This window comes from Calidris pugnax, unplaced genomic scaffold (genome assembly GCF_001431845.1).
Source record: "Calidris pugnax isolate Ruff unplaced genomic scaffold, ASM143184v1 scaffold183, whole genome shotgun sequence".
NCBI lineage: Eukaryota > Metazoa > Chordata > Aves > Charadriiformes > Scolopacidae > Calidris > Calidris pugnax.
In genome coordinates this window covers 2,834,787-2,851,610 of record NW_015090930.1, presented here as the reverse complement: position 1 = coordinate 2,851,610, position 16,824 = coordinate 2,834,787, and the positions used below count along the sequence as shown (strand labels likewise).

Genomic DNA, 16,824 nt, shown 5'->3' with positions numbered 1-16,824 from the left:
GCTACAGAAAGGAAAGATCTACTGGAATTTTTCTTTTTAAGTAGTCACTGATGAAAATTTAATATTCTAAAGGACATGGCTTATCTAATGATAACCAGGAATAAAATAAACAAAATATCTTGAATTATCCTCTCATAGGCTCTTCAAATAAAAACCACACATCTCAAAAGAAACAGTTTACAACTCTTTACAGCGTTAGCCTAAGCTGCCACCACAGCCATTATGCTTGCACTGGTGCTTCAGATGGAATGTGGCTTTCTCACATCACTGGAAGCAGGATGATGTAGCATAAACTGTATGGGTATTATGGGCATCAAGACAAAATGAAATGCAAAACACCGCAACTTGAAACAGACAAGCTACTTAATGTCAAATTAAATTGAAAAATAATATTAACGGAACCTTTCACCAATATCAAGGCTTTGATGCACGCTTGCATCAGCAAATCAATTCCTGGCCAACCCAATGTTAATGTTAAAAAAATGCGTGGGGTAGCGCTGGAGAAGTAGAAGACAAATAAGATTTTTGTTTAAAAAAAAATAAATTATTAAAATAAAAAAATTCAACCCAGCTTAGCCAATAACTTCACTGAAGGTTCTTCTACACAGTTGAATGGCCTGATGTTATGAGGCCCAAAATACACTGGCCTAATCCACACAACTGAAGGGTCGGGCTGGGTTAGGCACGTGAATCCACGTACAGCAGGTGAAATTATGCTGTTTTCATAATGGAAATCTGAAATAACTCTCCTGTTGTCAATTTATAATTTGATCCACTGTTGGAGTATTTCCAGGCTTGTCACATATACATTGGTGCAAGAACTCTTCAGTAACCTTCACATAAGAAAATTCTTATTCCTGAGATACCTGCACGGATAAAGCCTTTAGGTGTGATTTTTGCAACAGACTTGTATCAAAATTGCCAAACTTTCTGCCAGACAGGTTTTTTTGTCCCCATATGTTAAATTTTTGCTGCTGTTGCATGACATATTGAGTATTTACACCGCTGGCCAACCTGTTTATGTGAAATCAAATGTAAGTACAAAGACCTTGATGTAGGACACTAAGTAGGTAAGTGCTCCACAAAACACAGCCAAGCCTGGCTCGAAGAGTCCTGCTCATTCAGCTCCGACTAACATCATCGCACAACCAACGATTCATTGCCTACCTGCGCAAAGTGGGAGAGGCCACATCGGGGTACTTGGCTCCTTGCTGGTGGGTACTTTGAGCTCCGCTAGAAGCAGTCTGTGATGCAGGGTTCACTTTAACAGAATTACATGAGGCCACGCTTTCGTTGTCAGACGAAATCCCTTTCTCTTTATCAGTCTGATTGACTAATCCTGGCAGAGAGTTTCCAAGGATTACCTTGGCAGGCTCTCTCATTTTAGGGACAGGCAACCCGGCTGACTTGCTGCTTATGTTGGAGTCTATGCTACTGGTGCTAGATCTATTCCCAGCTCCACTTCTGCTACTGGATTTACTGGGCCGGGGTAAACTACGATACTGAAGATTAGTTCGGGCACTAAGTGCTAAGTAGCCATCATCCTGGTTCTGTGAGCCATCAACACTAGTCTTCCGACCAGTGGTCCTACCCATGAGTCCAGATGACTTTGGGATTTTTCCCAGAGTAGCCGATCTACTGGTGATAGTTGCCCCACTGGCAGTGATTATAGTCATGCCTACGGCAGACCCGCTCTGTTTCTTAAATCCAAATGTATTAGCATTAGCAGCAGTTGTTCTAGAGTTACTTGTGGGAAGCTTTTTGGATTCATCACCACTGCTGCGTCCTGCATCTGATGGGGAACGTTTAACATGTCCAGCTTTAGGAGATAGTCTACCCTTTTCTGATACCTTGGCGTCATCAGTTTTCCCTACAAAAATAGAAAAAGAATTCTAATATTTAATGACTTGAAAACATCAAGCAAATGATGAAACTCAAAGCAGCATGAAAAGCAAAAGCGTGTTAGCCACCAGAGTGTGGTTAAAAATTATGATCTAGTCTGCACTGAACGTACATGCCGCTCTAGTGAGTTACACATGCAGACTTGGCAGAGAAAGTATGTGGTGTCTTTGCCCTTGAGAATATGAAAAGCAGAACAGTCTTATGCAATAGTGACAGATAAGAAAAAAAATGTTTCCCTCTGTAGCTGCCACAGACTGATCCTTTTTTATCATTAGACAGAAGTAGTGTTAGGCAATTAGTACGATTTTCCTAAAAGGCATTGGTCTAGGAAGCATCTAACTTCAAGTTTTTCATGTACAATCGCATACACAACCAAAAAAGAGGAGAGGTATTAACTTATATTACTTGATTATGCAAATTCAATCAATTTTCATTCACACATCTGCAAGTGCTAAAATCACTAATACATTAAAATGAAAATCCAGAACTAAATAGTGTTTAGTATTAATTAACATGCTGGTTTAGTATGGGGGGAAAAAAATAATCTCCTCAACCACACATGCTGTATGTTCTTAAAGTTAACCGTGACTTCAAAAGCTGAAATTATATTATTTATTCTTCATATGGCGATACTGCGCCCAATAAATAGCTTGGCTTAAGACTTGAGTTGCCATGAAAACAACTTTCACAGTGTACTAATCCAAAATATGCATTTTAAAATAAACAGAAAAAGAAATGTGGATATATTAGATGCTGCATAGGTTAAAACAATACCTAAAAATAAAGACAGGATTACCTGAAGTTCAGGTTCTGCCTCTGGAATGTATTTAAACTGTTTTCATACCGAACACACTTTTTGGCTTGTTTATATCTTACACCTTTTCTCACCTGTTCCAGGTGTCTTTAATGTGCCTGAGGTGGTTGAAGGTTTAGTCCTTGGTGTGGTAATGCCAACCTGAGCTGACATGCCCCGTCGCCAGGAGCCCGTCTGCGAAATAACAGTGTTCTTCCTACCAGAAGTGCTTTTATCAGATTCATCCGACACATCAGAGGGATTCCGCCTCCATTTAGATCCTGGCTCCATTTTTATGCCGCTATCGGATCCTCCGTCTGATTTCTTGACTTCATCACTGGACCATAAGGAATTCCGCTCAACCTGGGAATGCTTTTCTGCATCAGTCTAGGACAGATAAGGAATCGTAAGACAACCTTCAGAGCACGTCTTTCTTTTAAGAAGCTTCATAAATGAGAACCATCAAACTGATGGTTAATCAACTCAGCAGTCATCTCTAAGTACCAACAAACATAACATGCCTTTGATAAAGAAATGTCACGGCAAGAAATAAATGAACCCCAGCAATGACTTTCTTTTTGTAATATGCTAGGGAAAAACACAAAAAACATAACAGTCATGCCCCTTAGAACAGATAAAGGGGAAAAAAAAGAAAAAACAGCACCTGATTTATAAAGGACATATTCAGCTCCATGACATTTATAATCCTCCATCTCAAATTTCTGACGAACCCTTTTACTGCAATGCCAAAAAAGCCTTTCAAACCTGTGCAGCCAGCTTTCCTTTGTTCTTGCTGCTTTCCTATCTCTTGTCTGGCAATCTGATCCCCAGAGCACGAGGAGGCAGCTTTTTGAACAGATTTGAAGATGTGGAATGCTGTTCATTCTCATCTAGCATATTAGGACACTCAAGAGCTGAAGAAAAATGAATCCCCAACAACTTTCTAACAATACTCAAGACTGACTTAAGTACATAAACTGACTTGGTTTTTAATTTATTTTCAACCCTTACAAACTGGGGTTTTTTTTTCCCTATTCTTTGCACAAACTGATTGTGCTGCCAGTCTTTCATGGAGAATTTTGCAAAGCTCAACATCAAATATATAATTTTCTCATTAGCAAGCCTTTGCCAAATTCTCAGAAACATTAAATCTATTACCCTACAGATATATTAAGAAAATACATTCCCCGTACATTAGCATTTTCTATTGCTAATAATTACTCTTGCAGAATTCTACTTCCCCTGTCAAATGCTATTGATTGATTTGGGCAACTTTTGTAACACCACAACCAACTACCCACACATCTGACCCTGATCCAGATAAAAAAAAAAAATCATAGTTTAAGTGTTCTCCAACCATCACGGTACCACGAAAGAGACTGACCATTCAACACTTGATCATGAAGCTCTCAAGTATGAGTTGGTGAATTTTGGTAAGATGCTGAGTGCCATCTCTTCCCTGCAGCCTCACCAGAAGATGAATGTGCTTGGCACTGTGCAGTAGTCAAATGGTAGTATCACTTAAAGGAGATTGTTTTAAATACCCTCAAGCATTATAAAGCCCACAGGCTTTTACTCCCTTTTGATAATCAGAAAAGCAAAGCTCAGAAAAGGCGGCGTGATCATTTACCATGCTTTCAGCAAAAGAACTTATTTTTAAGTTCTTAAAGTATGTTCCAAGTTTATGACTTTTCTTACCAGATCACACCATTAATATTAAAGAATCTAGGAGGGTTGTAGTTTAATTTCCTCTCCTTTTTTACTGTAATTACTTTTTTTTTAAAAAGCCTGAAAAACTAGTCTCAGCGATCAGTATGCGAAAGCTGACACCACACATCATAATGATCTTTCTTCAGTCACGTGAAATAGTTAGGGCCTGGGTTGTATGTGCTTATATCGAGCCATTAGACTATGAAACATTTGCTGAATTATGGATTTAGGTAATATTTCCGTGTTGTGTTTTCCTCCTGCTATGCAAATGTTGTTTGCTTGCCCCTCCATCCAAAGACAGCAACTCAGCATAGACCTGAATGAAGCACTGCTTGCTTTTGTATGGCTGTAAGGTTTGGGGACCGTTACCTCTCTATTTATGAACATCCGTAGGTGTGTAATAAATTCACAGTTTGACTGTTTCTATATCTCCTAAGTTTACAAATCTTGGAAGACAGCACTGTCAAAACGTAACACATAATCAACCAACAAGATGACCTCAACATCATCCCTCATGTGCTCTCATTAGAAACTTGCTTCAAGTACCTTGTCTGGCATTGCTTATTTACACCGTTGGCATTTGAGAACAAGAAATAGACCTACTTGCTGGCAAAGGACTTATTCTAGTTTTGGCTGACTATGAAATAACTCCCCTAACTTCTATTTCCCCCCTTTGCATCTGTAAGAATGGTACAATCTCAACACAGAGAACGGCATTACAAGAAGTCCTCTATCTTTGCTCTCTTCCAGTTCATTCAACTACTGCACCCACAGCCCAACCTTTTCCATAGCCTTTGAACTGCTGCACATCTCCCCTTGAAGCCCTCTGGCCAGAGGTGTTTCTGTTTAAGGGTAAACACTGAGAACAGCACAGGAACATGACTAAGGAATCAAACCCAAAACAGGGTGAAACCCAGCTTGGGGATTGCAGCTGAAACTCCACCCGCCTGAACGAAGTGGAGTGGGTGAAAGTGGAAATACTGTTTGCTGGAGGTCATGGCAAGACCCAGCGAGCACGAGCTGGGAGTAGCGGTCACCATCAGAACATCTCCATTTATTCCTACAGTTTTGTAAATCTATTCAGGCAGCTGTGAAAAGACCAAACCCACCTTTGTTCCAACGAAACTGAGAAGTCATCCTGATCCAACAGCTTAAAGATGCTGGTGTTTTCTATTTAAAGGAATCGTTTCCTTTCCATATTCTGATCTTTTTAGCATTATGTGATTGAGTAATTAACTTGTCTCTTCCTCTCCTCCATCTTATTGCAGTTAAATAAGTTATTTTCCAATGTCCGCCAGGTCTTAATTTCTCCTTAAAATACGTGCCTGGCAGTGCTGTGTTAAAAGGTAACTTATCTAAGTTTGTGCAATATAAGGGAAAAATGTTAGGGCCCCAGAAGGGATATAAGCTACATTAAGTGGTTTGGTGCTTGGCATAATCAAAGCAAGACACGAGATCATGGTAAGGCAAATTCTGGTTCCAATCACTAGCTTGTTCAGAACCAACTTGTGAACATCTTCATTGCACTGTTACAAAAAGGGTTTACAACTCTGCTTGTCTATGATGAAGGAGGTAATATAATATTTAAGTCCTGCTCCTCAAAGATGAAGAAACTACAGCTTCTGGACTATGGGGTACTCAGCAGCTCTGAAAATCAATTTCTTAGCAGACACTTTTTTTTTTTTCCTACTGCAACCACATCTTCTTCCTTTGCAGAGATGATTCTGCCCAAGTTACTGATTGTATCAGCAGACACTGACACGTTGGGGCTCTCTCCCTTTGATGTGGCTGTATTATTTGTCTGGACTCCCAGCTGCTCATGTACTAGCTTCAAGCTCCCTCTTTAATTATCTGAAATTCAACTTCTCTACCACCTTAAAAAGATGTGGCAAAAACACAGCAGCTTAAAAGTTATGTGTCTACTACTTCGGAGAATCGAAGCAGTGGATACCCTAAGAAGAAAAGTCCTCATCCTTCCGCAGATGTTTGCCAGTCCTTTGTGGCTCACCACGCAGGGGAATGCAAACCTGGGCACAAGCCACCACACAGTACACTCCAGGTAAGACAGAACAGGCATATATGCAGCGTGTGCTGTGTCATGAGTTGTGAGGACGACTTTGGGCAGCCAGAAAAATCAACCCCGTAAGCTACGCACGGTTCCAACACACCAAGCTATTTTCATTCCCCTGGTTGACAAGATTAGGATATTCTGTTCAAATGAAAATGAAGTATTTTATAGGGAATAATTTGCAGATAACAGTAATACCTAGAATAAATATTGTCAGCCATGAAAACTGAGGAGAGAAGTAGGTCACAGACCTACACATCCCAGGTTCCTCTTCTAATGACTACACTCTACTGTCTGTACAAGCTTCAGCTGCTTTTCTTCTGGTGTATGTCTGCACTCTCTTGGATGCTGCAATAGTTGTGGAGGAGGAAGAGGAGTTCATCAACACAGATTTTGATCTCTCAGAGGTGTTTCCAAGAATCTGATCCATCAGAAGGCAGGATTCAAACGAGTTTCTGTTTTTTTTTTCCGTAGGTTAATGTTTAGTCACGTCTTCCCTTTTCTTTTTTTTTTTTTCCAACAGTATTACAATGTTGAGACAGTAACAATTGTCAAAAATACTTCTAGTCATCTGCGTTACTCTCTCTGTTTCATACTGAAAAACACACTTCGTAGATCTTAACTCCTCTCAACTCGTATGGGGCTTGTATCAGCAGTTTCAAGCGCACGTGCAATCACTGAGACACAACCAGAGCTAACTGGAAATCTTTAATGTAGGCTCAAATATGCGCTTCGTGCCAAGGGAACACAGACTAATACACACTTGCACCATAGTCCTGTAGGCAGAGTAACACTTCACAGCAACCACACGTCTACATTTAAACCAATATTAAAAACAGAATTGGGGTCCAGTGATGAAAAGGACTCAAGAAGAATAGAAGAGGAAAGAAACAGAGGAGAAGGTCACACCTCCAGCCCTCTCTTCTACCTGCTGCAATCCGCATCCCCGTTGCTTTGACACACAACACCCGAGTCCCTCCAGTAGGTGGGTGTACAAAGAACAGAGCTGGACTTCTCAGTCCCATGCTTTTCCAAACAAAACTGTACAATTGGAGGAAGAAAAAGCAGTTCATATTACTGCACAATTCCTTATTATGCAGTCTAACTGACGAAGGAAGACCTGTTGGGTATCTTCACTTGTTTTACCCTCTTTGGATGTGTGGTGCCTGAGCACAAAATGTACACGTAGGCTGCCAATGAACATTTATCCTCCTATGAAATGCTGCCAAAAATAGAAAGTCTGCAGTAACTTGCAGCCCTGGAAGTTTAAAATAATCCGTTTCATTTGCCTGGCACACTTATATTTCCAATGCAAGTGTAAACAATCCTTAAACTTTCACATTGACTTAATTAAGTTCTATTCTTTAAGAAAAAACACAGTACCTTTTCTAGAGCTAAAAAATATAAAAAATCCCATCTACTGATTCACGTTTTCTGTACAACGGTGCCGCTAGAAAGGCAGAAGCCATTTGTTGCCACACCAGTGCAGCAGACATGCCACAGATTCCACACATGGAGGAAATATTCATAAATGTCACACAGGATAAGGTAATTACTATTGCTTGACCTTGCTTTTTCAGTGATACTGCCCGTACTGAAGGCTGTCTGTGTGTTCAAGTTCATCCAGCTTGAAACAATTACACTTATTGCACAGGGAAAATAATAAATACAAATGTTACTTGTGTAAACCAGAAATCTTACCTGTGCATCTAAGTTTTTGCGGGAGGAGGCAGGTGTGTTGGCATAGGAGCTGATAGAGGAGCTGGTGTTAATGTCATCAGTACTGAGATTATCTATGGTGTCACTGATCCCACTGCTGACAGAGCTGCTGTCATCCCAGCTGGAGAAAAAGCACAACAAAGGTAGAAAACAAGGGTTAAAAGACAAAACATCATTCAAAGGGAAAATTAACATTTTTACAAGCCTTATCCTACTTGCGGTAGCCAAATGAAAACTGCTCGTTTTCCTAACTTATCTTCATTGCACTTCTGGTCTAAGTTCCTACAGCTCCTTGACTCCATGGTTGCCACAAAGCCTAATGTATACCACCATTAAGCCGGTAGCACCGATTATGCAACTCTTATGGACTCAATTGAAACTTTCACCTGACTCCCTAAGTTTACGCCTGCGGTCCCAGAGCAGGGCACTGCGGTGGTAAGAAGACATCTCCAGGCAGGTGAGGCACTCACTTGCTGAGCCGTGATGCAGAAATGGCACTTAAATGCGAGGGAAAAAACTTCTCCTGAAGCAATCTGTTGCACCTGGTTGTTACACAGACCTGGGCAACACCCTGGCTCTACCATTGACAGCATCACTGGTCTCAGAAACTGTTGGTAATTGAAAGTATACTTCTTCAGATGGCACCTAACCCCCTCCTGAGCAGCACCAAATGTCCTTTTCAAGGAGATCTGTTAACAGCTTACTATTCACAACTGCCTTCTTCCAGCATGTGATAGCTTCAACATTTTCCTTTAAATGAGAAACACCTTAACTGGAAGTTTAGGACACAGAAAGCACCAAGAAAAAAATGCCTTTGCCAGAAGCGATTTGAGTGTTAGAACAGACAGAATTAAAATGATCTAAAAGTTAAGCCAGATGCTCCACTCCTAAAACGCCCTTAAAAATAAACCGCCTAAGGAAGAGATTTATAAATTCGCTTACAAGTGCTCCATCGCCAAGAACAAGAAAGCTGGGATTGAAACACAGTTCTCCAAGTACCTCTGCGAAGACATTTCAGTCCACTGGTGGATAACTACTGCCGGAAATGCATAAATACGTATTTCACAGATCATTTGAAAAGCCAGCGGTGAGCGCTCATCTCCTGGCAGCTCTCCAGCTATCTCTTCACCGCAGCCTCAGATTCTGGGAGCTCTAGACTCTCTTCCCTATTTCATTTCCTTTTGGCTTCATGAACTTGTAACAAAAAGATTGCAGGGAGCTTTTAGACCGTAGAGTGGAAGCCATTCACAAACTGATACACCGGGCATTTAATATACGTGCTTAAAATTGAATTGCACGTTACGTAAAGAAAGGCAATCTATGTCCTGCTTTCTTGAATTTTATTCATAGCTTCACCGCTGACTTACTAGGTAGCCTTGCTATACAACTTTTGACAACTTCAAAATGAAAAGGATTTCATTTTTCTCAGCACTACAAACAGCTACCCGCACAGGTTATAACGATGCTTTAATAATTTTGAACTGCTGGTTGCTTACTTGGGAATATTTTGTTCCCCCACGTCTACACAAAGCCTTTCAGGGAACTGAGCACAGCAACACGACTGGGGGAACCAGCTGGGAAGCTCAGATCAACAATTTCAGCAAGCTGGATTGATTTTGCCTTCAGGAAATTTGGGAGTGCTGGCAGAGGACAGGGATGGAAAGGGACAGAGAGGGACAGGGACAGGCATCGGGACCAACCACCAACCCCTGCTGCAGGCTCCCCTGCATGGAGCCCTGAGGTGGCCCTTCACCTGGTGTCCTTCAACTGACAAAAACACACTCCTGCCAGCTCTGAGTCCAGGCTTTGCAGGAAGATTTTTCCAAACGCTATCTGATAAATCCACATAGACTCCAGCCCTCCTGACCAGAAGGAAACGCTGCAGTCTACGGTGCTGGTGATGCTACAATTGAAAAGAAGGATATCATCCTTTTTTTGTTTTTCTAGATTTGCCTTCACCTGAATATTTTTAGAGAAATCTGCTGTAATGCAAAATAGAAGTACATGTTAAAATGAAACTCAATACACAATGTGAGACCCATTGAGTCTGAGAAAGCCAGCCAGATTCTACACAACAGTTTATCTGCTGTTGTTATTTTCCAAAATCTTTCTCATCATAACTGAACAAAAGATGTGTTGACCATATAGAGAAATCCACGGAATGTTAAGGGGGTGTGTGGTGTAATTAATATTTCACCCCCCCCAGGTGCCTAGTATGGAGAAACTGAAAACTTGGAAAAGAACTGAATGACCTCTTTCAAGGACCTTTTTAGAGCAGCGAATTAAATATTATAATGTAAAATACTGAAAGTTATATTACTTCTCCATTTCAACTTTTAACAACAGGCCCTATCGCTGATATTTACTTCTATTTCAAAACCCCTAACATAAAGCAATTACAATTCCTAGACTTTAAAAGTCAATAAATAAGGTTACAAAACAGTTGTTAAAATAACTGCATAAAGGAATATGCTCCTCATTTTCCAAAGTTTTGTGTAGCAACTAATGTTTTCTTTTATATTTCTAAAATCCTAATACTATCAGCAATGCTAACATTTTTCATGTTTAACTATTTAATAGGAGACAGGATAATGGCCCAAAAACGCCCATAAAATATAATACTGTTTTTCTGAATGTAGAGAAACATTACATTTCCAACCATTTGCCACTCTGAAACTATCACAGGCCCCAGTTCATCAGCATTTAAAGAATGCATCTAATGTTAATCGTAAGTAGTTTTACTGGCATCAACCAGCCCTGTTGACTTCAGTTGGGCAATCTAAGGCATTATGGAAATATTTAAGCGCCCTTCTGAACTGGGACATGTGCCTAAGGACAAAGGTAGAAACATGCACCTGAATACATTGATGGTTGCGGCTTCCTCTGAAGTATATCCTGCTCTTTTATGTTCTGATGGAAACGATGAATGACTCAAACTCTGTATTTTCAAGTTTACTAAATTAAAATAGATTAGCCATTCTGAGGTACAAAAGTAGATGCCTAGTGTTTGTCTGCCAGAAGCTCCTGCAGGGATGCTGGTGGCACCAAGCGATGGTACCAATGCCCATGGATGCTCTGACAGGGCCAGATGCTGTGTCAACTAAACTCAGACATCTCAAGTTTAGGTTTATTAAAAAAAAAAAAAAAAAAAAAAAAAATTAAAAAAAATCACTTGATCAGGGAGGGTGAGAAGGGTCAATCTCTAGCTAGAAGAACAACAGGGTATGTAAGAAGAAGAAAAACCCAACATCTTAAGAAATTCCAAATAATTTTTAAAGTCTAGGTAAACAATAATTGATGCTGTCCTTTTGAGGAATGCTATAGATGCCTTTACTGCCAGCAAGACGTGTGTAGCATTCCCTGAACTCTGTCCTTTAGATGCCAATGCAAGCAACTTTATGAGCATACAGCATATACTGTTAAAAAGTAATGAGATTGAAGCACATACACTGTTTAACCTGCTGCCAATGATTCATTACGTTAAAAGCTCTTTGCCCCAAGAAGCCCATCAACTGTATTTGGTGTAATATTTAACAGTGTAGTGTATAAATATATACATATATATATAGTATATATACACAACAGGCTGCTCCACATACGCATCTGCATGCAGGTGAAGACTCCAGCTCCTCATAAGGACAGCATCCGTCAACTCATTAAGGTGTATCTATTTCACATTGTTCTTGAAACAACCCCAAGCCCTCCACATAAATTAGTTCACTTTTACCTTGATTCGGTGCCTCTATGGTTAAAGTCAAAAGCAAGGAAGCAGAATGGGGAATCTAACAGCCATCCTAATTACTGCTCTTGGCTCCCAGATAACATCTTTGTAATTTAGCTGGTGCAATTAATAATTTCTGATGTCAGCAAAAGTCTACTCAACCATAACCTGAAGCTGAAATGTTTGGGCTTTCCTTTCTCTATTTGATCAATCACCTGAAACTTTACTTTGATTACTGAAAATTACAAAAAAAAAAAACCCACCAAAAACCAAACCAGCAACAAACCAACCTGAAAAGTGTATTACATTGGAAAATTATACAACTACCTACTTAACCATCACCACTGTAATTTAAAAACTTCCACAAAGCTGCCTGCTGCTCTCTATGAAACCACTCACAAGGTTGCTACCATAGATCGCCCACATACACCACCAGGTCAGCTGCTCAAAGCTGCTTTTCCAAACAGGTTTGCAGAGCGGTTAGGCTCAGACTTGTATTTTTCCACAGTCTATCAGCACTTTTCCATCTTGCATAATAATCATCATCCACGGAATTGGCTCTTCTTTGTCAACTTGGACCGACCGGCACACGAAAAACCATCCTGCGATCCTCAGGACAGCCCCCCCCCCCCACCTTCACTGCAGAAACCTTCCCCCTTTGTGAGTCCAACGCAAAGGACTCATTAAAATCCTACTAAATAAAGCTATTGTTAAAGGCTGAAAACGCAGCCTTCTCTGCGAATGGGTGTGGATTTTAACTTTGCCGGATCTTCAGTCAAAACCAAAATTACAATGAGCTGCTGAAAAATACATTTGTCCAAGGCAGGGCCTTGGGGCTTTACAATATTTCAAGTGGAAACATAGTAATTATCCTCTTCTACCTAAAAATTTAACTATTTATGAGTTGATACGAGAACAAAAAAAAACACAAAAACAACACCCCCCTCCCCCCAAAAAAAGCCAAGGTGTAAAATTACTGAAATATCACAGCATCTTCAAAGAATAAAATGGAAAAATAACAAACCCAGAAAAAGGTAAATGTGCTATAAAGTGAGATAGTAAATATTGCCGTTTCCCCTGCTTTCTTCTGGGATTTCCTACAATACTGACATCATTATGTCAGAAATCCAAAAACCATCTACAGATCCTTGCATGGTTTTCCTTTCAAAATCTTACAAAAGGTGACAAATAACTGTTTGCAAAAGAATGGGTGGAAATCTGCTTCAGGAGAAGCTAATTTAATTAACATATTTTACATGGTTATTAATCATCCACCTTCTCCCTGTCTTCAGTTACTCTCTTCTCATTACATGTCATTATAGGTAGTTTCAAATAAACGACTCTGTATCTAACCAAAAGTGGAGCTCTGGGCCAGGACTGTTACCTTAAAACACTTTGTAAAGCCAGACCATGAAAAGTGAAAAATAAACCAGGCAAAACGAATACAGACCGCTTCCAGCTGTTCTTTCTGGAGTAGAATCTAACCCTTTTAATGGCATTTTTTGGTGCCGAGTTAAACTGCTGTAAGTGTGCTGTGAGTTACTCTGACCGTTTTCATGTGTAGTGAATATTCGGTTTACTGCCAACAAGCTGAAATGTCAAGCTCTGTTTAGAATTCATCCAAGATAAGTTTTCAGGATTTAGATTTAAAATACTGATTTGTGAAAGAGAGTAACTCACAGAAGAAAAATATCAATTAGTGTTGAAAAAGGTTCTGTAAGAAAAAATTTGTAGAAACTAGAAAACCGCACATGCTCTTTTCATTTAATCTTTTTATATCAGTGCTAATAACCTCATAAAAGTAACACCGGGTTTTATTTTGTCCCTTAAAATCTGACCAGGAATTTGACCAAGCCATTGTCCAACTCAAGGTGAGCCCAGCTGAGCGCACGCACAGAGGATCTGCTAAACCCAGCTAATCTCGGGGAGTTTACCACTGGAAACACCCTAAAGCCTGATGAAAGCAACCCCACTTTCTCCCGAAACTCATCATCTCCTGCTCTGAAGCAGAAATTCCAATGGCCCCTTCTTCACCTGCACCGGTTTTGCTCAGAGCCTCTTCAGTCCTTCACCGTCTAGAGTCACAAAACACCCCAGCCAGCACAACTGTATTCAGTTGTAAAATACCCGACTGGTGGAACTTGTTTTTTTTTGGCCATTGTTCCCAAGAATGGCATTGCACAGCCTGGGGGGGGAAGATGAGAAACCAGAGCAAGGCACTGCCTTTGACCCAGCTGCTGGAGGAACACAAACTCCCAGGTAGGTCTGAAAAAATCAGCTAAAAAAGCTACGACCAGATACCAACACTTTTTACCTGGACTCATGACCTATAAACCATACTTTTGGTGTGTCCGCTCCGTTCTAGCTGAGGATTTACTGTGTTTATAAAGCAGTTTGAAGACCAGCCCTACACCGGGTTGCACAGAGCACCCCGGTGACCAGTGTCACCCTCCCCTCCCTGCTTAAAGGCCATGGGACGGATACTCATCCCTGATCCTTCCTGATCCAACTGATGCAATTCCAACTGATCTGAACCTGTGAAAGCTGGAAAGAAAAATCAGTGTCTTCAGTGTCTTAGCTTAGCTGTTACCACCCAAAAAATATGCTTACTTTGTTATGCCTTTTTTTCCAGGACAGTAAGGAGCACTGAGACAAGTCATCTAATCAAAGTCAGAAATCCCCCTGTTTACATACAAAGCCTCTGGAGCTCTCCAAAAAAACAGCGATGGATTGAACCCACCCGTGAGGGTCAAGCCAAAGGGGCTGGGGCTGCGATGGACAATGGACAGACCAGGGATGGCCCCAGCTCCCTGCACTCCCCTGAGGTTAGGGAATGGGGAGGAGTTCCCTGGCAAAGAATCATGTGTGGATCACCACTGCAATATGCCTTCTCCTCCCTTTCAGCCAAACCCCAGCCCAAACACCTCCTCTCTCTCTCCTCCAGGCAAAGGAGAAGGTGCCTGGCCCAGGAACTGAGCCCATGTCCAGGGATGATGGAGTTATAGGATCATAGGTTGGAAGAGATCTTAAAGATCATCTAGTTCCAATCCCTCTGCCACGGAAGCAACCTTCCTCTAGACCAGGTTGCTCAAAGCCCCATCCAGCCTGACCTTGAACACCTCCAGCGATGGGACAGCCACAACATCTCTGAGCAACCTGTTCCAGTGTCTCACCAGCCTCACAGTAAAGAATTTCTTCCTAATATCTAATCTAAATCTCCCCTTTTTCAGTTTAAAAATGTTTCTCCTTGCCTGATTGCTCCATGCCCTGATAAAGAGTCCCTTCCCATCTCTCCTTTAGACCCCCTTGAGGTACTGGAAGGGGCATTAAGGTCTCCCTGGAGCCTTCTCTTCTCCAGGCTGAACAACCTTCATAGGAGAGGTGCTCCAGACCTCTGGTTATCTTCATGGCCTTCCTCTGGACCTCTTACGATCACCGAACACGAGATCATGCCTATTTCTTTCCCCTGCCTTACTTTCTTCTCCCCCAAAAGCATCTATGTTGGGGATCACATCCCCCCTTCATGAAAAGGCACTGTTTAAGTTATGACATAAAGAAGGTGTGGCACTTCTTGAAACTACTGACATGGTTTCTAACACCTATCTCCCACCTGCACCTTCCTCCGACTCTGGACTGAGCGGGTGCAGCAGCCCACCAGCAGTTACTGGTACCCAGCAGCCTGCTTCTCCAAAGCCTCCAAAACACTGTAAATATTGGCTTAAATGCCAAAAAGAAAAAGAACAGATTAGCTACATTCTTACTGGGCTGACATAACTAAAACGTGGAAGAAAAGGAATGAAGGGTAGCATGGAAACAAAAATAATAAAGGCATTTAAATTCCCTGCTGCCGAGCAGGAGGATTCACAGGGCTGGACCCACTTGCACCTGTGGGCTACTTGCTCCCCAGCCAGGGCCACTTGCCCACCTGCTCCCCCAGCACGAATGGCCAAAAGGGACCACTGGGCGGCCTCACTCAGGGTAAGGTGGCTACTAAACACACCCACAGAACCCAAACCCCCAGCAGCTGGCAGGTAGAATATGGCTCCTTTGCTTCCCACCCTTGTTTAATCCCTCCTGATGCTGTAGCTCCAGTAACCCAAATCTCCCAAGGTCTGCAGGCTGTCATCCCCAACAGCCATAAAACGATGGAAGTCATAGGTGTGAAGACTTGACGCAATTCACAGTCACCGCTGAAGTTCTTCATTATTTGGAATTAGCTGTGAAGCTTCTACATAAATTGGTTGAGGCAAAAAAACCCCAAAAAACCTGTGCACAGCAAAGCACAGATTTCACACCCGAGAACTGCTCCTCTCCCACAGCAGGGTCAGCCCCAGCCAAGCACGTGGAGACAAAGATCATCCGTACGTTTGCACACTCTTCCCCCATCAGAAAAAAAAAAATAAAGAGGAGAAAAACACAAAATCTGTCTTTCTGCACACATTACAGCCTGCTGACGTATCTCTTAAAAGCCGAACTTGGCAACAGGAGGTGTTAATTTGATCACAGGGCACAGCACTGTCCCTCAGGAAGCTAAATCACTGAAAAACAACAGTCGTTATCACGCCAGTGATTTACAGAACAGACATAGACATCACCAGGTGAAATCCTTTCTTCTCGGTAATAGGGAGGTGTGTAGAAGGTGTCAGCTACTACCAAATCCTAAAGCAGGTTTTTTCCTAGCAGAACTGCAACACCTTAAGAAGCACCAATAAATCCTGGTTTATATCAGTTTTAAAACTGGGTTTCATTGAAAGAAACCCAGTTAAGTTAAAAAAAAAAATTAAAAAGCTTCTAACCTTTCTCAGACAATTCAAGAAGCCAACAGAAATTTGCACAGGAGTGCGAAGAAGAACTGCGTATTATGTCCCAAAAAGCAAGTGCACTCTGGGCTGTGATCTGGCCTGAAAGAGC

General features: G+C 41.4%; 1 protein-coding gene across 3 annotated transcripts in view; it reads right to left on the bottom strand.

Moving 5' to 3' along the window:
• The window catches only part of NAV2 (neuron navigator 2), a 429,887-nt gene that overhangs the window by 47,228 nt on the left and 365,835 nt on the right, over window positions 1-16,824 (bottom strand). For all 3 annotated transcript variants that reach the window (XM_014951613.1, XM_014951611.1, XM_014951612.1), the window contains 3 exons: window positions 8,175-8,313; window positions 2,791-3,082; window positions 1,168-1,870 (listed from right to left, as the gene is read on the bottom strand). In XM_014951613.1, coding sequence (XP_014807099.1) covers window positions 1,168-1,870; window positions 2,791-3,082; window positions 8,175-8,313 — 1,134 coding nt within the window. The remainder of the gene's footprint in view (window positions 1-1,167; window positions 1,871-2,790; window positions 3,083-8,174; window positions 8,314-16,824) is intronic.